Source organism: Eumetopias jubatus, unplaced genomic scaffold (genome assembly GCF_037043125.1).
Source record: "Eumetopias jubatus isolate StellerSeaLion01/CBP00866 unplaced genomic scaffold, mEumJub1_p1.0 scaffold_4, whole genome shotgun sequence".
NCBI classification, from domain to species: Eukaryota; Metazoa; Chordata; class Mammalia; order Carnivora; family Otariidae; genus Eumetopias; species Eumetopias jubatus.
Window position 1 is genome coordinate 39,111,851 of NW_028274810.1, and position 23,845 is coordinate 39,135,695.

Consider the following 23,845-nt stretch of genomic DNA (forward strand, 5'->3'; position numbering starts at 1 on the left):
ATTCGACCACCTACAATTCCCCACAGTTTTCAGTGGCAATGTTTTTGCACACTCTAGTCCCTCTCCTGGAATGCCTCATTCTTCTTCAGCTGCCCAGTTTTTACACATTCAGGTATCTCTGCCAAAAAGTGTTTCTTGACATATCCAGTTTCAGCTGGGTATGACACCTATGCACCGCTCCCTGGTTCCTTGTAGGTTTTGTACATTAATTACTGCTAAATTCAGTAAAGGCAAAAACCATGCCTACCACACAGCACAGTCCCAGCACTTGGCAAGTGTTCAATAATAACTGATGAAAAAATGATTTTTTAAACATCTCCTCTCTAAGCAACAACAGTTCTAAAAAGTAGGCATTTTCCCAACTTGACAGCAAATAACAAAATGCAGACTCAAGTTAAATACGTTGCACAAGTTCACACAGCTGGTAAGTTAAGAGTCAGAATCTGAACCAATGGACTTTACACCAAAACTTGCTGCCTTTGAATATATACCCTTTCTCACTCCCATGGGAAACTCTGGTGTAAATGTAATTTCACTACAGGATATGTCAGTGAAAGGAAACAGAGACCAAGTCAATACAAAAGATAATAATGTCTAATCCTAAATCAAAGCTGACAGGATAAATCCTGTGAAATGTTCAGCAGTATCACTGAAATGTGACTGGCTGTCAAAATGCCATGACAACTTTCACAGTCCTAGGCAAACTAGAGGAAACTTCATAAAATCTTCAGACTTTGAGCACTTAGCACTTCATTATCTTACCATAATGGAAAAATGATTAGAAAAAAAGAAAATGAAAAAGCAATCTACACTGGGGAAGAAAATTCAATGCCACAGGATAGACAAAAGATAGATCACAAACTCTTTCAGAAAAATGTTTACAACAGTCAAGAAAACACAATTAATAGAACTAATTAAAGGATAGTTTTGTGATTCAAGTTATTAAATTTCAAAAAAGTAACACTATTATAAATGTTTCAAGCACAAATTAATTTGAGCAATACTCAGCAACTTGTGATATAAATTTATAAAGCATAAAAATTCTAAATTTTGTTTTCACAAACATCATAGTAATAAATTGCACAAGAATTTCTTTTAAAAAAGAAAAAAAATATATGTAGTAGTAAAGAGCAAAAAGTTTGAAGAAACAAAAAATCATCTTTAATACTCCTTTACTAATATTTGATTCGCCTTCATTTTTTACAATCTTTGAAAACTGCACTGCTTATCCACATAGGTGGCATATCATTAAGTTTTTTTAAGAGACTCAAAATAAAGCCTAATTAAATGTTCTAGCATTCCTAAAAACACCAACCCCCACTTTTTTTGCCCGCACAGTATCTCAGGGCCAACAAAGTACTGACAACTATTGTTTTCAGGACATTAGAGAGTAAAACCCTTGAAAGCAATAATCTTTTTTACACAGATGGATATAGATGTTTTCAGTGTTCTGTATGGCATCTTCTTGCCACATAAGCACCTGCAGTCTTACATTGTCCTGCTAGGCATTCCTAAAAACACCTGGGCAAGCTGTTTACTAAAAAAACTAGACATTGGAAAAGATGAGGGATAATTAGCAAATAGAACTATTCCTGGCACTCTCTCGACATTAGTGCAGAATGGAGCTCCGAGCCGGCACCTGGTGAAGGGAACTGCTAGATGTGATAATTCCAATTTACACATTCAGCACAACATTCTGTCTGCCTGTCAATTTGAAACAGTTTCCTATTCAGTGATAACAGATACCCCAAAAGAATGCAGTGTCGAAATGCTGACATGAATTTTTTATGCACCAACTAGACCCTCTCTCCTCTGGACCAGCTACATCTGCCTTCTTCACTCTTGGAATGGATTGACAGTTGGGTACTTTTTTCAAGTATACCAACAACAAAAAATTGAAATTTATAGAGTAAATTTAAAGTATCAGATCTTCAGGCAGAATAAATACCAATAAAATGTCCTCAAGCACAGTTAAGAAAAATAATTTAATGAAGTTGTAAAAAATTCACTGTGTAAGTATACCTTAATTTATATAGTGCAGTATTATTGCTCAGCTGCCAAAAAACATGAAAGTACATATTTCTACTAAATACACAATGTACTAATTTTTTTTTCTAAATTGATATAAAGAGAACAAAGGCAAGCAAGAAAGAGAGACAGAAACACAGACAGCATGGTAATCGAATATTTATCTGCAAATACCAAATAAAAAATAAAGAGAAATTTGAAACTAAATCCATGCAGGTTTATTTTCCAGATACTTTCACATGATCATAGTTTGAAAAATGACTATATAAAGATAATTAAGTCAAATGTTATATTCAGGAAATTATAAATTTTAGACTCTTTTTACCCCTTCCATATTTAAATGGCAAATACATGAACTATACGTATAAAGTACTACTATTTGTGTTTTTTTCCATATATATATATATATATACAGATAATATTCAAAAATATCTCTCCCCAAAATAAAGTATACCCTCTCCTTCCAGGTAGTCACCTGGATGATTATTCATTTGTTCTAATAACACAAGCACAAGCACAATAAAACACAGCTCAAGCATTTCTGGAACTCTCCTCTTATATCTGCTGTATGAAATGGCAACAGATTCTTTTCAATTATTTTCAGTGATGCCAAATGTTCATTTTAAGAATGAACTGACTGACTTGCTAAAATAAATATAAATCATGCAGAAATGAAGTTGATAAAATAATGCTTCGATCTGAGAGATACAATTATTGTTATAAAACAAGAGGTGGTAATGAACTATTAAATGTGACGCTCATAAACTAACACTCCTAAAACCTCAAATCAATCCTGAGCACGTCAATGAAAACTTAAGTTCTCTGAGCAAACCTTTTACTTACAAAGTATTTAAGGCTAGAATATTTAGAAGTCTAGAATAAAGTACTTTTTTAAATCATCAATCTAAGTAAAATACTTTCTTCTGCAAAAATAATTGATTATAAAAAATACTTCCTTTAGTTGCACTGTGCATTTACCTAACTCGAGAATCTGTCATTTTCCTACATTAGAGAGAAACAGGTAGACAGAAACAGACAGCATGTTAAATCAGACATCCATTTGCAAATGCTATTTAAATAAACAGAGAATAAGAAATTTTGGTAATGTGCAACATTGATGACCATAGCTAACACTGCTGTATAATACACAGGGAAGTTGTTAAGAGAGTAAATCCTAAGAGCTCTCATCAGAAGAAATATTTTTTTTTCCTTTTTTCTTTTTCTTTTCTTTTCTTTTTAAAACTGTATCTATATGAGAAGATGGATGTTAGCTGAACCTATTGTGGTAATCATTTCACAATATATGGTAATCAAACCACCAAGCTGTACACCTTAAACTTATAAGTAATATATATCAATTATTTTTCAATAAAACTGGAAAAAAATTTAAAGAGAGATTTGAATGCCCGTATACATATGCACACACTCATATAAAGATATATATACACACACATATATATGTGTATATTGTATACATATATAATTAAAAGGCATTTTATGAAGCTTTCCCCACCAAAGCCATCAATTCTAATATTATAAGCTGTAAACACTTTAATAATAAGTGATTAAGAACATATTAAACAAAATAGTAATAATTTTCAAATGTGATATATAAAAGTCTATGTAAAATATCATTATAATTAAACACCATTATTTATCATAAAAATAAAATTCCCTCCGTCTTAGAGCTAAGCTAAAATTAAGGAATTTTCTAATTACCAGAAGAAATTCACAAGCCAAGATCACAAGAATTTCCTAAATGACTACATTACTCATCATTTTTAAGCTGATGCCTTCATAATTACTTATCCTCCAAAGCATTTTCTCAAACTATCGAAAGCAAATGGCAATATCAGCTGAGTTCATCATTGGATTTCAAGAAAGAAGCTCTATCAGGGAACAGAAATCAACATTAGCTAACTTAGATGTAGGTTATTACCATCCAGATAATTTAAAGAACTATCAAAATCATGTACGAACTGAGGCTGCTGTCAGCAACTAGGGTTTGCTACCATTATGTCTGAAAGCATATTTAAACTCAGCTGTTAATCCCAAAGACTCCATTCCTGCAAACTACATACTATGCATACAGCTACGTTTGCTTTTGAAATTCACTAACTCATCACATTGTTTTCAGTGATAGTGAAATAAATTGCTATACCATGAATGAAGTATATATTTAAACCACTGCTTTGGTACTAATACACCTTAAATGCATTTTGCATTTAATATTGCAAATATTTTTCTAAGCACCAGAGCACACTGAAAAATATAGAAATAAGTAAAACATTTTCCCTGACCTCAAGGAATTTACTAAAACATATAAAAGAGGTATAAGAGGTGACCAAAAAAAAAAAAAAGCCTTAAGTGAGCAAAGAAAACTAAAGTACCTACAAAACTGTTCTGTCCATTACTATAGCTACTAGCCACTTGTGGCTACTTTAATTTAAAATAATTAATATAAAATTACAATGTCGGGGCGCCTGGGTGGCTCAGTTGGTTAAGCGACTGCCTTTGGCTCAGGTCATGATCCTGGAGTCCGGAGATCGAGTCCTGCCTTGGGCTCCCTGCTCGGCAGGGAATCTGCTTCTCCCTCTGACCCTCCCCTCTCTCATGGTCTCTCTCTCTCTCTCATTCTCTCTCAAATAAATAAAATCTTAAAAAATAAATAAAATAAAATACAATTAAATTAACATGTATGTGTTCAATCACATTAGCCATAGTTGAAGTGCTCCATAACCTCTGTGGCTAGTGACTGACTGACTCTACTGGATTGCTGCTATGTAAATTCAAAGGATTCCTGTTTATATGAGAAAAAGCATCCTAAAGGTACTAGTTTTTGAAAAGTATCCTAAGGAACAAACAGGAACCAAACAGGTGGGAGGGTGGATTTCTTGGCATTTTTTTTCCTTCTTTTTTTTTGATTTAAATTCAACTAATTAACATATAATGTATTATTTGTTTCAGGGGTTACAGGTCTGTGATTCATCAGTCTTACATGATACCCTGGGCTCATTACAACACATACCCTCCCCAATGTCCATCACCCAGTTATCCCATGCCCTACCCCCTTCCCCTCCAGCAACCCTCAGTTTGTTTCCTAAGATTGAGCTTGGCATTGTTTTTAAGGGACACTTAGTAACAGCTTGGCTGGAGCAATGGGAAGAAAACCTCACTTTGGAATCAAAGTTCAGGTCCTTGAATTTTATGCTATGCCTTTTAGACTTGGTTTTACTCAGTGAAAAACTGCTCACAGAACTGACATCATTAAAGGAAATAATGCATATATAAGTATGTAAGGACAGTGATAAAGTGGGGAAAAGGGTCAGGAAGGAGCAAGAGGTCAAAGAGGAACGCAAAGGTGCTAAGAAGAAAGAGATCAGGACTGCCGGCTTGAACTTCGTTCACTGTATTAGACTAATATTAAACAGCTATAAGACTGTACTGAAATGTTACAGTTAAGCCTCAGAATGATCTATTGATACCTGCAAATGCTTCTTTTATACTTTGCTGCAGCACACAGATTAGTAAGGAACCAAAGTAGCATTCACCACAATCAGCCATGAAGTAAGTTTATTTGGTAAAGTTGTTCAAAATTCTGGTGGAATCTTGTAGGGTGGAGAAAGAGTATTTAGGAAGGGAGTGTTAAATATCAAGTTGTCTACTGACTGTAGCCCAGTGTCAACCATATTGTGTGTCCTTGTGTTTATGGGTATATAGCATTTTATATTTATAAATGAGTCTCTGATCTGTGTTCAACTGAAATGAATTCCAAACCACAGAAGTGCTAGTCACTCAAATTATTAATTTATAGTTCTCTTCTACAGTTATGCATTTGAAGCTGTCAAAAACCACGTATCAAGAATTATAAAGCAAACAGACATTGCTTATGAAGGTTTCCACCATGACAAATTTATCTTTAAGGTTTTACTACTTTACTAAAACACGTGATCTTAAGACACTTTTATATATTTATCAGTATCACAATGAAGTCAATTTTCCCAAAAGACCAAAATATTATTTAAAATTAAACTCAGTTCATTTTTTTTTTTTTTTTTTTTAAGCAAAAGTACTAGAAACATTTGTTTGGACCTTGTCAGAAGGGTTTCAATTTTACATCATTACGTTTTAACTTGCCTAATCAGTTGAACAAAAGTACTTTATGTAAAATGATTCTTTTAGTTGCCTTAGCTACAAATCCCTGCAGGATACTATAATTGAAATCTACTCACGTAAGTTAGGAATAATTAGGACCCCAAATTAAGCCAAACACAAAGTTAATTCAAACAGTCAGCTGCTTGTCATTTAAATGGTTACGGAGTTTTATTGTTGCTTAACATTTCCGAATGCTTTTAAATGTACTTTGTTCTCCTAGTCTATATTTAGTATTTTAGTACAAATAGAAATGGGATCAAGAAGCAAAGATTCACCAGCCTTTATTTAGATTGGAGTAACACCTATACCCAGTCTTTGTCACTGAAGGTTTTCCACACAATTTTCGCTATCAGTCAATTAACAACACGGATGAAAGAATGGAGTGACAGCTCTCAAAGGCAAGCTTTCTGGTAAATAAAGAGGGATCACAGAATGTACCCTGAGTGCCATTAATGCAGGAAAAGTAAGGGCTTTTGAAAGCTAACAAGGATAGTCTCTATTTGCCTAAACTCTAAAACAAAGGATTAAATGAACTTCCTGTTGTAAGCAAACAAAAGAAAAAGGATAATGTCTAAACCCCATACCTGAAGGAGGGGCTCCAAAGGCTTGCTTTCAACTATTTTAGTTGTGACTGCTAATCAGCGTGAACTGATAAACTAAATATAGTAGAAGTTAAAATTACTGTTTCACATTTCAGTTTTTCAGTGTTGTGGCAGTAAATCATTCTTAGCAATAGCTTGTACTTCCAAAGAGAAACTGATTTTTGAAAAAAATATACGCCTGTGGCTGTATAACTTCTCAAGATCACTTGAAACTTGCAGAGTTAGCTAATACTGTTTTTAATCTGCAATGGTAATGTTTAAAAAAAACTGAAATATAGGATTTTTTTAATCACAGCCATTAAGCTAAACAATGTTATACAATATATTTTAAAGTACATCTTAAATATTCTGTATATCTGTATATCTGATTTACAGTATATCTGACAGCCTCACGAGGTAGGAAAATACACCATTGACCTCAGGCTAGGTATCAAGCTCTCCAGAAAGAAAAACGGACTGGCAGTTAAGTAGAGCTTGGCAGAGGGGTGAGCTCTGCAAACCTTTCTTAGTTTCTTCATCTATTAATTGAAAACTTCTATAACTACTAATCTCAAGTTGTGATACTAAGTCTATAATTCTTCAATTCTCCCAAAAAATAAAAACAAAAGTATTCTGACCCCTAAGGTAACTATGTAAAACTCTCTTTGTTTAAAACCTGCTATTTAGTTACTTTTCAGATGGCTTTAAAAAGCATCTAAAGAAGCTAATGAACTTCATGAAGAAATAAATGTAATCTGTGATTTGTATTACCATAAATTTAAAGTAAATCATATAAGTAATCGATCTTTCTCTCTGACAGGAAAAGTAGAAGGAGATTATGTCCACTACCAAAAATGAATAAAATCTTTGATTATGTATAATACTGCAAAGTAGAAAAATCATTAATCAACCTTAAGCAGATAAAATATCTTTAAGTTGTTTTTGATAACCAGTTTACATTCCAGTACGTCTATCTTCTACTCTCTTACGGGGCTAACATGTCAGGGTGTTAATATTGAAGTGAAAATGACAACAATTCTTAGTTTCTTTTTAAATTCATGGACTTTGAAAAATTAATAAAATATAAACTTTTTCCAAATAGGTTAAGAAAATATACAGCCTGCATTACATGATTTTATAATGTTACTTTAAGTAATAAACACATTTGTAGTAAAATTATATTAAAAATAATGTTTCCACATAGCACAGAATGAAAGTAGGACAAATCAATGGGGCAAAGAAGGCAGTATTAGGGAGAAAGGGTCAGGCTGCATTGTTACTGAGTGATCTTTAAAACAAATCATGAGATAAAAGGTCAATAGAAAGCATATAAAATTGGATTACAAGTGTAACAAAATATAAAAATGTTCAGTAACATTTCAAGATAGTTTAGTCCCTTTTTAAATAAAATAAATTACAAAACTGAAAGTGATATTTTTTCTGTATTTCACCTATGCTGTTAAGGTTAGAAACCCTGATTTGCACTGGTAGAAATCACTGTCATGCAAAATCTGTTTTTCTAGACTAAACATTTTAATAACCAAAACTCCTGGATACAGATGTCCTCTCACAGACCAGCAACCTCAGCATCACCTGGGAGCTTATTAGAAATGCAGACTCTCGAGGCCGATCCTGGATTACTGAGTCAGAATCTACATTTTAACAAGATCCCCAAGTGATTTATGTGTGCGTTAAATTTTGAGGGGCATTGTTCTAAATAAACAAGAAGATTAAAAGCATCCAGCATGTCTGCCTTAGATTTCTTCTTCTCCCGAACACATCTCTTCCCTACTTTTCCTCTCCCTGGATCATAATACACATTCTCCTTTCCTAGATGAAGAGCCTTCCTGTCCTTGAACTGGATCCCATTTCTTTTCTGCCTGGAAAAAAATTCAGGTACCCAACCTATCTACTAAAAACAACTAAAAAAGAAAATTATAAAAAGTACTTTCCTTAAACAATGGAGTATACTGAAATACCACCTGTCTCCTTTACTTTACTTATTGAATCCCCTGCCACCACCACCTCCCCACAGCACTCTGCCCTGTAAAAGTGGTTCTCTTAAAATCCCAGACAGCTCTCTCCCTACTACCCCCCAGCAACAACCCCAGTCATACTTTCTATTGTGTTTGACTAAGTTATGAAGTCCATAACTCATAAATATATTGCCTCTAATCAAAACCTGAATATTAGTTATGTCTACCACATGGTTTAGATTTTAATACCACAAAGGAAAAATAAAGAAGGGGAGAGAACTAATGATTCACACACACACACACACACACACACACACACACACACACACACACCCAAAGACATAGTAAAACAGTAGTAAGAAGCATTCTACAAATAACCGACAAAATGAATGAGAATTTTACTTAACCTCTTAGATTACAACCCTATGCCAAACAAAACTCTGCTATCTCTGAATTCCTCTATTTTTTTCCCAGAAAATTTCTCGTGTTTCTTGACACTCCAGAATTCCTAAAATGCAAACTCTATTTTTACTATGAGGTATTTTAATTACTCTTGTCATGCTTTGTACTCGCTCTCTCTCACAAGAAATTCTCTCTTAAAAATAAAATTTATTAAACAGACTAGATACCAAAAAAAACCCAATCATTTAAGCAGAGAAGAGCACTACTACTGGAATCAGAACAGTTACATTTCATCCATAATTCAATCTGTATAGATAAAGTTGTGTTCATTTCTTTTTCTTTCTTTTTCTTATTGTTCATTATCCTTTTTTTATATGGGTAATGTCCCAATTTTATCTACTTTTGTTAGTTAAAATCTGATTCACACCAAAGATTTAATATTAGTTCACTTCATTTTAAATTAATTGAGAGCTGAGAGCTCTCACCTAATAAAGTTAACTCCTAATGGATTAAAAATTTAAATAAAAACATTTAAGAGTTACAGGGAAATGCAAGTGAATAAATATTTAACCAATCTCAAGATACAGACTTCTAAGATAAAAATAATGGAAGATCTCACAAAAGAAAATAGCAATACATCAAAAAGTAAGAAAAGAAGAAACAAAAGCAAATGAAGTAAAATGTTGATAATTGTTAAATCTTTGATTATTGTTATTTTATAAATTTCTATTTGAAATTTTCATTAAAAAATTTAAGCAGAAGGAAATGAATTAAGGCAAACAAATTATGTTTTTCACAATAAAAATGACAAAAGGATATTAGCAAAGAGCTTAAAAATAAGAAAAGCTAAACAGAAAAGTTGACAAAGGTAGTGCACAAAAAAATTCACATCAAAATTAGAACTAGACAATAAATAAATCCATGAAAACTAATTTTTTCCTCACAATTAGCCCCAAATTATAAATTTAACTTACAGATACCCTTTTTCTCATATCAAAGTGTCAATTCCTCTAAAAATTTAACATCAATGCTGATAAAGTATGTAAGATTGATATTTCCACACACTGGAAATAAAAATGAACAGTGGTATAATCATTCAGAAAAAACAGTTTGGAAGATGTCCACATGCGATCAGAATTTTAGAATTCCAGTCTCAGGAAATAGCCAGATATGAAGGAAAAGATTTACATAGATATTTATTTTACTTATACTTGAAAGAAATTAAGTTCAAATGGCCAAAGAGTACAGACAGAGGATTATATCATTTTTGACATATAAATGATAAATTACCATGCAGGTGTTAAAATCCATTATCTAAATATATAATGACATGGTAATATAAGTTATGACAATATAAATGAAAAATCAGAATATAAAAGTTTATGGAAATGAACCTAATTTTGTTTCACACATCATAATTTTGTTTCATCCATAATATCAAGCATGTTGGTGGGGCACCTGGGTGGCTCAATAGATTAAGCCATCTGCCTTGGGTTGAGGTCATGATCCCAGGGTTCTAGGATCAATCCCCACATCGGACTCCCTGCTCAACCGGGAGCCTGCTTCTCCCTCTCCCTCTTCCCCTCCCCCGGCTCATTCTCTCTCTCTCTCTCTCTCTCTCTCTCTCTCTCTCTCTCTCGCACATGCACGCGCTTTCCCTCAAATAAATAAATAAAATCTTTAAAAGAAATCAGGTATGTTGGGAAAAGAAAAAAATGTGCTGTGGTTATATCAAGATCCTACAATTATGAACAGTTTTAAATGCTTATTTCAACTTCCTAATTTTTTATCTTTTCTCATGAGAAGGTATTACATTCAAAATCAGAAGGGGGGAAAAGTACTTTTAAGAAAAAAAAAAAAAAAGCCCTCCAAGCAAGAATAATGGCAGACATAAAAGTCAAACCCAGTAGAGTCCCATGCTGATAAGGAGGATTATAAATGTTGTTTGTGCTTCCTGAAGCTCTGATACGGAATTCCCTTCTCAGCCTTACATTTTAGCCAAGAGATCCCAGGGCCAGCACTAGGTATTCTCCTGGAATCACTTCTGTCAAGCTGACAAAAGGAGTTCAAGAATAGGGTTGAAAGATGTCATGAGATATTCACTAATCCACATTGATGTCTAATACATGTAGACCGCACGGCTGTCATATGTCATTCTCTGTCATGCAGGAGGTGAAAAGAAAATAAAGAGTACCATAGGGTACTAAGCATATGTTTCAGGAAAACACTCCCTTAGTAATGTGGCAGATAAATCGGTTCTTGGAGACATACCAGTTCTACATTAATACTCAGAAGTGCTCAATCATTTGTATTATCATATTCTCTAATACCACAACCTAAGTATATAACATATAAAAAAGTGAAAAGGTGTATTAATTCAGAAAATGAAGCAAAAGATTCATCAAAACTGAAATTACTCAGTAAGGAGTAATGAACACAAATACTGTTTGGCAAAATTAAGATGATTTACATGCTTCCTATGCTTTTAATTAAGCATTACCTTTAATGACACTATTCTTTCAAAAACTATAACAACTGTGATAAATTCCTAATATGGATATAAAATCAATACTTCAAATATTTACTCTTATATGGACAAGTTCATAACCTCTTTACTTTTAGCAAAGTATTATTTCATAACAACAGATCTATTTATTTAGCATGTGACACAGTCTTTTCTGTCAGAAAACGGAGGCTTGTAAAAACTGAACAGCCAAGCAGTACAATGTTCTTGAGGTCCGCTGGGTGGCTGTTGTATGTGACACACTGATTTATAACACTTTTCCACCAGCAACAGACCTACCTGTGAACCAACATAGACTGTGGATAAACAAACCTTTTCTAACACTGAAAAAGAACAAAAGAGCATGGAATAAGGTAGAGAGTGGGAAGAAAGTGGGAAATCAAGCACTGGAATTTAAACTCCAATGTATGAAATATGGCATATTTTGACACTGAATATTGGTACATGAGATGACAAATGTATATTCTAAACTAACTTTTTAGGGGCGCCTGGGTGGCTCAGTCATTAAGCGTCTGCCTTTGGCTCAGGTCATGATCCCAGGGTCCTGGGATCAAGCCCTGCATCAGGCTCCCTGCTCGGCGGGAAGCCTGCTTCTCCCGCTCCCACTCCCCCTGCTTGTGTTCCCTCTCTCGCTGTCTCTCTCTCTGTCAAATAAAATCTTTAAAAAAATAGTACAAAAACTAATGATGTAATATATGGTGATTAACATAACAATAAAAAATAAAAATTAAAAAAATAAATAAAAAATAGTAATAAACTGACTTTTTAAAAGATGCTAGTGTCTCTTAGTAAGTTTAGTCTTATTTTTTTCAATTTTGAGTCATATTCTGAACAAATAAACCTTATTCTTAAATCCTGATAGTAATACAATAATGCATTTGGTTTTTACAAGATGCACCATTCTATAATTTGTAAATGGCATTAATATTTATATTTTTAAAACTGAATTACATCACTACCTATGCAGAGGAAAGCTGCTGCAATCAAATTACATTACAGTCATATAATACAATAAAGTGTCCTAAGTACCAATATAGTTGGGTACTTTCTCAAGGAGTCAAATCACACTGATCTGCACTAAATGTATAAACAAAATCATTATTTAAAAAAATGCATTGTTTTAAACCAATGTTAATTTACATAATTTGTGAATTTAAAAAATAAGGTGACATTTGCTATGCAGCCAACACAGATATGCTGTACGATTCCTATTAATTTAATGGGAATTGTGACTCCCATTAATAGGAGTCATACGGCCAAATCGCCACATACCTTGCTAAAAATTTACTTCCTAGCTTTCAACTAATCAAAAATATACTGAAATGAACAAAAGTAGTCAATTTTGCTAGACTGGGAAATCTCAAGTCCCTACAGTAAGTCAATTCAGCATTTTCATAGCAACGGCCATGTAGTTATTCCCAACAAGAAAAAGAACAAGGTTATCACAATGAAGAGACAAATTGAAGCAAGGGTTTAGGAGCTCTGAAAATATAACATTTACTCTTTACAGAAAATATGTCCTGTTTTTTACAATCTGGAGCCAAGTTTTCCATTTTTTTTTTCTTCTCAATACACTGTCGAGAAAGAGTGGGAAAAAAATCCCTTTTTAGAGCCTAAAATTATGACCAAGAAGCCTGATCAGGGGTTATAAAAAGCCATATGAAAAGATACAGATAGTAACTCCTAGTAATCAACTGGTTACTCTTCCTGGATCACAGTGAATTAAATCATAATTTCTTTTCAAAAACACTTTCAAAAAAGTTACTTTATATCCATATCCACTCATCTCTACACCTCACCTCAAACACCCCCACATATACAATACTACAATGGTTAAGTGTGATGCTGAGGGACATCCACATCATCCCCCAAATCTGTCAGAAATGCAATGCTTGGGCCCCATCCCAGACCTTCTAGGTGATTCTGGTGCTTTTAAGTACCACTACAGTACTTTATTTCATACCATGCTGTTCTCCATTGATTTTTTTTTTATCTCCACCACCATGCTCACCACTGCCTTTTTTTTTTAAGATTTTTATTTATTTATTGAGAGAGAGAGAGAGAATGGTAGAGAGCATGAGAGGGAGGAAGGTCAGAGGGAGAAGCAGACTCCCTGCTGAGCAGGGAGCCCGATGCGGGACTCAATCCTGGGACTCCAGGATCATGACCTGAGCTGAAGGCAGACGCTTAACGACTGAGCCACCCAGGCGCCCCTATAACATTTTTTTTAAAAATAAGAATAAACAACAATGTAATTTGAACTAATTAACTAAAATTTTGACTATTGAAATCTAATTAAATACTCACTGCATAAAGAATTCAACCTGAAACCCATTTTAAAACCGACTTTGCTGAAGAACAGCTATTATTTTAACTTGTCACTTGAGCAAGCCTTCACATGTCTGACTTATGCTTGCCAGGGCTCCATTATATAGCATAATTTAATTCTCTAGGACACAAAAATTCAATTTACTTTCCTACTTACTGATACATGATTCCACAGTGGTTACTCTACCCATAAAAACTGGCCAAAAGAATCAAAGCACACCAGTTTCTCAACAAAACTGATTTTTGAAGGGTCTGAGATTAGTTCTGTAGGAATAAAATCAATTCTAAGAAAAACTTACAAAATATTTTGAAAGTCTGATCTTTCATAATCATTTTTTATTTGGAAATTCTAAAAGCAATTTTCAAAAATACACAGGGGAAAAGAGACTCTAAGAATAAATAAAACATTGTTCTTGTTTTGCAAAAACAAGTAAATTTAAGGGGTGAGATTTGATTGTTCAATACGAGTTGACAGAGTAAGAGATAAAGGGAAAGAAGCTAATTCTAACAATTAAAACTTTATATAATTAGATTTTACTGTGGTAAAAACTTAAAAAAATGTTTAGTAGTTTGCTCTTTACTGTGTACACAAAACATGACATATTTAATGTTCCTCTGAACATAAAACAAGTAAGTCCTTGCAAATGTGGAAATTTACCTCTCATGTGTATAGATGTAAAATAACTCCAAAATTATGTTTGGCCTTTATAATAATATACTAAAGTGAAACACTAATGTAAAAAGGAGGGAAAATAAAAGCTCTGAAAAAGGCAAGTCAATCACTAAATACACAGGCTTGTTCCGTTTTGTTTTGATCTTAATTAGCTACTATTACTTAAAATCCACATTTGATTTCTACTGAAAAGTCAGAAGGCTGGCAAAACAAGTCTAAATGCTGGCGTGGCAATCATGGGTCCTCTGGCAAGCATTTCCCTGCCTACTGCAGACCTTGACTGGCCTGCTGCATTGAAGTTACTTGGCCTGCTTGGCCCCAGTAGGTACCTGCGGTTTCTGACCCTGCACAAGGCCATGAGCTCCTCAAGAGCAGGAACTGTGCCTTATGCATTTCAGAATCCTAAGCACCTGGCTCAACACTCAATAAATGAGAAAGGAAGAACCTACCTAGGAAACTTTATCTAAATTATACCTATAAGAATCCAGACACTAATACAAAAAGTGCTTATCTCTGTAAGATTAAGGTAACCACCATGTAGGGGCTCTGAAGAAACTTAACGGCTGAATGGTTGAATTTCTAACTCCTTTCCTGTGTTCTCATACCTAACTTTGATTGCTTTTCTCTATAGGTGTTCACAGAACATTATCTGCTTTCTGGCAATAAAGGACTATCATGTCTTGTAAAACTTTTCTAAGACAAAAAACCATGTGAGCTGGATCAGTATTCTAACAGTTTGCATGAACTGTGACTACTCTCACAGAGAGCAATGTGATTCCTCCCAGGTTCTTTTTACCCGTAGGAGGCAACTGCTTCAAAAGCAACACCCCCTGGCCTGATGCGCCAAAAATGAAATTTCTCTTAACGGCAGATATGAATCCTGACCTGATAGGTGACACTAGAAATAAAACTGCAGTATCTCATGAAAAAGTCTCTGTTTGCTAGCCGCCCCCCGCTGAGTTAGGCTACTGTGCCAGCAAAGTAGTCTCTCTTGATTGGAAATTTTTTCATTATGTGGACTAATGAGCCATTGGTCCACACCTGGAATCTTTTTTAAGTGTATAAAAACATTCAAACATAACAGCAGGAATTCAGTTAGTTTCCCCCCCCCAAAAAAAACCAGATGCAAAATTATAGACTATACACAAGATTTTCATAACAATCTAAGCCAGAGATTCATATTCTTAAACTCAGTTTCTGCTTGTTTATCATTATGGTACTATTCATTCAGACATATTGCATTTTACTGTTAGATTTGATGTATCTCTCAATTCTGATGTGAAGAGCACTATCTTCTAAAAATAGAGTATTAACCCATTTGTAACTTTCAAGCTTGACTTAAATCCAAGTGAACATTATTTACTTTCTGAATACAGAATTTGTTTTAAAATATTTCTAAATTTGTCATTTATTTGAATTATATTATCAAGTTATGTCAATATATTGAAAGTAGGGGGCTGGGGAGGCAAGAAGAAAATGATGAAATATGATTTTGGAATAGCAATTCAAATAAAATTCAGCAAAATTAAAATGTTAACACTGAAGCTTATTACAAAGATGTTTAAACTTCTATTAGTTGACAGCTGCCTTTCTCCTCCACCTATCATTTTATTAATAGGTTCAAATAGGACCACTTAAAAATACATATAAAACCAATTTAAAAATTCTAAAATATTTTCTTCAAGAATATTTAATTGGGACAAATAAAATCCATGCATTTCTCAGAGATTTTTGTATTCTTCACAGATTTTACAAGATTAATATAGTTTCACGCTGAATACATAACTACCACTATCAAGTAGCTATGAAATTAACATATCTTAGCTCCATATTAACTTCTGACCTGCTCTATAAAAAGCACTTGAAAGGGTGTTATTTTCACATGGAAATAATATGTAAGACTAAAGAAATAACAGATACCAAGAAATCCATACAGTAATTAGTAAATGATGGTTCCGATTATTTCATTAAGCCTCAAAAGTGTATTTAACTTCTTTAAAAGTCAGGTCCATCTCCCAAAAGAGATAAATAACATTCAAAAGGAAGCACTACAAAAAAAAAAAAAAAAAAAAAACCCAAAATTTCCAGAAGATATGAAAAAACTTTATTTAGGAGTTTTAGAACCAAACTATGACTCCACTTAAGAAGCAAACAAACTAAAGATGAAGTAAAAAAAGTGACATGAAATACTCTCAATTTTACTGGAATAAGTTTAGTCGATAAGTGTAAAATATATACCAAAGCAAAGATTTCATTTACTTCTTTCAGGATTATTAACAATAATATTTTACAGATTTATGTGAAACATAAATTCAGACTTCTAGCACTTTCTTCCATACAATAGCTGTGTGTAGTGAAAATAAATTCAGCCACCAAAAAAAGAATGTGACATTCGGGAAATCTTTTTAACAGCTAATTTTTAAAATAAAACTCATTCTAGCCACTTCTACATACAGAAGGTTGCATAGTTTAAACTAAATTCACCCAGATTTGAAAAATAAAATTTAAATTGAATCTTACCTTCTGTATTCGGTAAGAAGCTGATTATAATGACAAACCACAGACTTCGCATTCTGCAACCAGAAGACACCATTATTGATTCCTTTAAATATTTTCTTTGTATTCCTTAATGAATCTAGTTATAAATGCCCAGCTTCATCGAACCCAGCAGTCTGCATCATTGATCCTCATATCTGAAAAACAAACAAATCCATCATTTACTCTTATGGTTCTGTTACGTCACAAAAAAATGCAAAAGTAGTAACAAGTGTCTCTCTCCCTCCATGCCTCCCTCTATCTCCTAAATATAAAAAAAATAAATGGTATATATTTTGATTCTATATCCAATATGGGAGCTGCTCCTACATACTGGATATCTGAGCCTTAAAGAATATAAAGAAAACGATCAAAGCTCAAAAAACACTTATAGATAACCATACATATGAATTCATAGAACAGCTATATAAATCCCTAATGATTTTTTTCTTTGAAAAGCTTAGGAAGTCATTCTAGAACAACACATCTGTCTCTCTATGCCACATATCAGTCTTGTTATCAAATTACTAGCTTTGGTCTATATTGCCTCTAAAAAAATTTATAAATACATATACTTTTTTTGTTTGTTTCTAGTGATGGTAACAGCAATATTATCTACTATTTTATCCTGTTATCTTGCAGGACAGATTAGAGATATAATTAAGCAGTTTATTTTTCTACACAAGGATGTACAATTTTTAACACATGGGTGTACATTAATATAATAATGTACATTTATATAATAATGGCTTTCCCAAAACACCACATTCCTAAACACTACATATCAAATTGCTATAGTTATTCATAGAGGGAGCAGTTTAATAAAGGGCCTCTTAACTATTTCATTTTAAAGTTTTAGATTTTCATTTTTTTTTTTTTTTACAGCAAAGTATAACTTAGTAAGATTAAACCTATATTCTTGAGCAGGTTGGTCCATCCACTAGACCCAAATAAAAACCCCAAGACCATGATGATTGTATCTCCAAGGTTGTAACACTATTTTTCTAAAAACTGGCAGAGGGGTAAAGAATATAAAACCTGGAACCAACTTTAATTCTGACTAGCCCTTAAGAATCCGGTTCTTCAACTGGAGAGGATACAAAAACTTCAGGAGCATGACTTAATCAGAATTTCTCAGTTCCTAGGACATAAGACCAGGTTATTTGCTAGGTTCTACTGAAGTGTTTCACTTCCTAGGTTAACATGAGGAATCAGAGTAAATACTAGCCTTACAATACACATAAAATGCAGACAGTTCTCAAATACATCCAGCCTCCTGGTCTAGCCTTGAGGGTAGAAAAACTACAAAATTTTCCTCTAAAGGGATATCTTAACAGTTTCTTCATATTAACTTCCTGTAATTTTCTTCTAAATAATATTCTTACCAAGTTCTCTCAATCTACCCTTAAACTGCTGCAGGTAAAGAGTTCTTAAAGTGGGGCCATGGGGGGGATATCTCTCATTCTGAAGTTGTATCTATAAAAAAGGAACTCATAATTTAGATGCTGTCATGAAAGCATAAAGAAAATTTAGAAAACTTTTCCTAAATAACTCTGAAGTTCTCTCTTTCACATTATCTGAGCTACTCTGCATTTGCTACATGCTTCATGTATCATATATGATTCTATTATCAGTTTACTATATTCTATTATCAGTTCACAATGATGTAACTTCAATGGAAAAGCAGTCAGATTCTAAATAGTTTGGAACACTTACCGCCCTACAAAGTCACTGTCTTGCTTCACTGACAACCACACCAAAAAGAATGTAAAAAAATTAATCTGAAGCTATTATCTAGTGTTTAAATATAAAGATCCACAAAATCACAGATGAAACTAGCAAGGTATTTCCGTAATAAGCAGTTTGTTTTATCAAGCCTATAGTTTCAGGATAAAACTGCTTCTCTATACATCCCTCCATGACCCAGAACAGCCCAATTTTTTTAGGTCTCTTTGAAACTACTGAAGACATTTAGGTACCATGATGAAGGGGTCAGAAATGGTATTACCCAATTCTAAGAACACTTCAGATGATTCTATGCCTAAAGAAATAAGATAAAATAAAGGAAAGAACAAACTTCCTCTACTGAATGCCAAAAATATAAAAAGAATGATATATCAAAAATTAATCTGATGGGGAACATGGCACACAACCTTGTAGAATTGGCTTCTATTCTTTTTTCACACTGAACTCCCAAAGACTAACTCAAAAGACAAAACCCAAATAAACCTGCAGTTTACAACTGCCATGGCAAAGGACCTGCCTTAAAACTGAAAGCTATTTTATACAAAGCATTCACAAAAGAATAAGAATATATTAAAAAATAATCCCAATACTAATCAAACAAATGCTAATCAAAATATCTTTTATTAACTCATCAAATTGGCAAATATTTTCTCAAGATAATATGGAACTCTGGCCAGAGTTGGAGAGTTCCATCAGCAAAGGTAAAAAGGAAATTATCCTTCGCTCAGAGCAAGAGCTAAACAGGCTGAATCTTCCTGGAAAACAATTTGTCGATATGTAATATGAGGTTTAAATATGTGTGTCTTCCTTGAGATACCTCTAGAAATCTAGCCTAAGGAAATGATAGGGAAGTAAGCAAAGATTCACTCTAGGATATATGGAACCATGGAACCAGCATGGTCCATACGTGCTGCTGTGGAACATCTAATAATATTACTCAGCCATAAGAAAGGATGAATATCTACCATTTGCGTCGACATGGATGGAACTGGAGGGTATTATGCTAAGTGAAATAAGTCAATCAGAGAAAGACAATTATCATACAGTTTCACTCATATGTGGAACACAGGAAATAACACAGAGGACAATAGGGTAAGGGAGGGAAAACTGAACAGGAAAAGATGAGGGAGACAAACCATATGAGACTCTTGACTCTGGGAAACAAAATGAGGGCTGCAGAAAGAGGTGGGTGGGGGGCTGGGGTAACTCACTGATGGGCATGAGCACTGGGTGTTATATGCAAGTAATGAATCATTGAACATTATATCAAAAACTAATGATGTACTATACATTGGCTGACTGAATTTAAATAAAAAATAAATAAAATGTAGATGATAAAAAACTTAGAAAGAGAAAGAAAAAAGAGAAGTCAGATAATTTCATGACCTGTCATATTGGAAGGGCTAATCAAGAAACAACTTCTTATATCCTCCATATTGTTCAATGATCCGATCAAGCAGTCAGAATAACTTTAATGTGTGGACATGACACATTAATTAGTACACGTAAAATTAAGTCATCCTCTGGACTGCTCCTGATTTGATCAAAGAATTCTGACTGCCCAATTTCTGCTTGTAATGAGTATTTTCATTTCAATGACATGCATACAGGCTGCCTGCCTACATGCACACAACTCTTGAACACATTTCTACTTTCTTAAAGCGATCCAAGATCAGTCTGTCTTCAGTCATCTGCTATTTGAAAGAGTCCTTGTTTGTGGGAAGAAAGGGAAGGAAAAATCAGAGACTGATGACTGCTTTGTAGGAAACCGTGGCCAAGATAGGAAAACCTCTGTTAGTGAGGGCAAAACGAGGAGGAAACCGCACAACCAAGACCTCTTTTGTGGTCGTTGGCAAGGACAGATATTTCATGAACTGATTTCAACTATACTAAAATGTAAGCATATTCTTAAGGATTTTAATGTGAAACACAATTTTAAGGTTTGAGAATGTGAAACACAATTTTAAAATTACACTGTAGTCAATTATAAGACTTAGTATAGACGATTATTTCTAACAAACAGAAACAGGTTCTGGAATGTAATAAAATCATGATTTTCTTCATGCAAATAAACCTTACATCCATCTGTGAATAAGTAAAAAGAATATCAAATTTATTTTTCTCATCCTACAATCTATATCCAATCATCTTCACTTCAAATAAAATTATTTACAAAAATTCAAGCCTTAAATGCAATTTTGAAAACTAAGTCAAAAGATTTTATTGCTGTGATCCAAATTAAGAACAACCTTCCATTAAAAAAAAAGTCAATGAAAATTGAAACACTTAACAAACCACAATCAGTTAAAAATAGGATGAATAAATAATCAAACATGGTGAAACTAATCTTAGGAAAACATTGCTCCTAATCAGAGTGGAGCCAAAGGACACTCACAGGCATAAATGTAGCCAGCTAACAGACTCCTCCAAACTCTTTACCTGCAAAATGAAGCTCAGCAAAAGCTTCTTACAATGCAAAACAAAACCAAACAAAATCAGAAAAAAGTCATTAAATTTCCTTTCAATGAACAGAAAAGATTAAGTAATTCTCCATATTAATAACCAGTTTGTCCTTAGATTTTTGGAAAACTTCTTTCCAAGAACTTTGGTGAGGAAAAAACTGTGACAATAAAGGCACAGTGCACAAACTCCTCTTAATACTAAGTCAAGGTTCATTTCTTAATAAAATCAGAAACATGTGCCTGTTCAGCAAAAATAGAAAAAAATAAAACCTGTTTGTTTGTAAGTATCAACGAAAGAGGTAGACTAGATCATGCTTCAAATTAAAAAGAGGAAAAGATAATTTAAAGTTTTCTAAAACTGGTTAACTAAGGTTGATATTCTATTAGGAGTAAAGCCAACATAAAGATTCATATCCAAAGCTTTGTCTTTGATTTCTACTTATGGACACTGAGGTACTAAGACCACTGGATGATAAACCCAAAACAACTAAAAGCAATGAGAACAGGGAAAGAAAATCACCATCTAAGTATGAGACCTACCAAAGTCACCCATCCTTGTTATTAGAAACTAAAGCTGTGTAAAAGGAAACATTAATGCTTCATTCTACGCACTAAGTGTATGTCAGTGCTAAATGAAAGCCAAAGAAGCTCTGTCTACAAAATCAGTCTTTCTAATCTTATTTGCACTATAAAATTATAATAATTATGAAATGGGACTTACTAGCAAAAGAGAACTGCTCTTCTACATTTTGCCCATACAAACAAAACAAAAAAGGATAATACTAACCCCATTAGACCCCCATGCAAAGTCTTAGAAAATGAAAAATAAATTAAGTTTCATTTCAATCTAAATCTCATTCGGGGTGTTCACTTTCCAGAAATATCTTATGTGTGGGCCAGACAGGCCAGAATTCCCCCTTCTTGTTAACATCGGAGAAAACACTGACACTCTTGGGAGTTTTCTTTCAGTAAGTTGTCTAAGTAAACCCTTGCTATCGCTAATCAGTGAGCTTATTTTAGCTCCAGACATTCAACGTTCTTTTGTGTTTCAGTTTATTTTTTTTCCTTTCACAAAGATAGTTTGGGGCTGGGAATGCTGACAGAGATTTTAAAACCACGTGGCCAACCACCGGTCGCTACCCTCTCTCTCCGTTTCATTTCTGTGGACACTGGTATCAAGTCCAGAGTACTTTAATTAAACTATTTATGCCAAAGTCCCCTTAACATTCATTACTGGTCTTACCCTTTACTGAAACTTCTGCACTGTGAGGGAATAAATTCTAGGAGAGGTCTTAGAGTGGAAAGGAGAAGAGTTCAGGAATGCTCCTAGGAAATTACACCAGCAATCCGCTATAACATCTACCAGCCATGCTGAGCATGCAAAAGAGGCTTGTAGCTGTGGACATGGGAGGAACAGAGCAGGGCAGTCTGCCATTCTCTTCATTAAAATCCTTCCAGTTGAAATAATAAAAACAAATTGCTGTCATTTTCAAACCAATGTAGGGGACATTTTATGACTGAACATAAACTTACAAATTAAGTCTCAAAAGAAAAAAAAACAGCAACAACAAAAGTTACATGCCCAGTTCAAAATATTACCTTACATATCATAAAAAAGTTGATGGTTTCCTCAACTTTTCTACCAAAAAAACCTGTAAATCTGTTTGTTTAAAATATTTTATATTTATTGTTAAATTATACTCCACCTACAATATAAGAAGTTAGTGTTTCCCCCACTTGGGGGAAAGGGGAAGGTATTTTTAAATGGTAGTCCTCTTCAACTTTAAGACATTCTATTTCCTCATAACTTTCTAATAGTCTAGAATTCTTATGCAATTCTTTTAGTTAAATGCAAATTATGGGCACTATAGCCAAAAATTATTTCCTGAGTGCCTTCTATGGGTGAAACACTGTATTATACATACATCACTAATTCTTCATGAGATCAACATTATAAAGGTCAGAAATCTGAGCCTGAGAGAGGAAAAAATAACTCGACAGAAGTTATTCAGCTAGCAAGTAGCAGAGCTTGAATTCTAATCAAGGCTAATTACAAGGCCATTCTTTCTGCTAGTCACTACATTATTCATTCAACAAATATTTACTGAACATCTATTATGTGATGCGTACTGAGGAACAAAAGAGACAAAACTTCTTACCCTTGGGAGATTACATTCCAGCTCAAAAATAACCCTTCCTAATAAAAAGCTATAATTGCCTGGTCCACTGTAAGGTCTAAATAGTTTATTCATAGAACTTCATGAAATCTTCACAACTTGAAGAAATATATATTATTATTTCCATTTTGCCTTAAAATGAGAGTACATAACCTATTCAAGAACAGTAAGTAAATAGCAGTGCTGGGATATAAACCCATGTTCTAAAGCCACTATTGCCACTAATTAAGTAGTTCAGATAAACCTACTTTATGTTTT

At 33.6% G+C, this 23,845-nt stretch overlaps 1 protein-coding gene across 13 annotated transcripts in view; it reads right to left on the reverse strand.

Annotated features, from left to right (window-relative positions):
• The window catches only part of ADGRL2 (adhesion G protein-coupled receptor L2), a 150,472-nt gene extending 133,204 nt beyond the window's left edge, over positions 1-17,268 (reverse strand). For all 13 annotated transcript variants that reach the window (XM_088022958.1, XM_088022955.1, XM_088022956.1 and 10 more), the window contains exon 1: positions 17,188-17,268. In XM_088022958.1, the coding sequence (XP_087879084.1) occupies positions 17,188-17,260 (73 nt within the window). In that variant the 5' untranslated portion in view covers positions 17,261-17,268. The remainder of the gene's footprint in view (positions 1-17,187) is intronic.
• Positions 17,269-23,845: the final 6,577 nt, after the last annotated feature.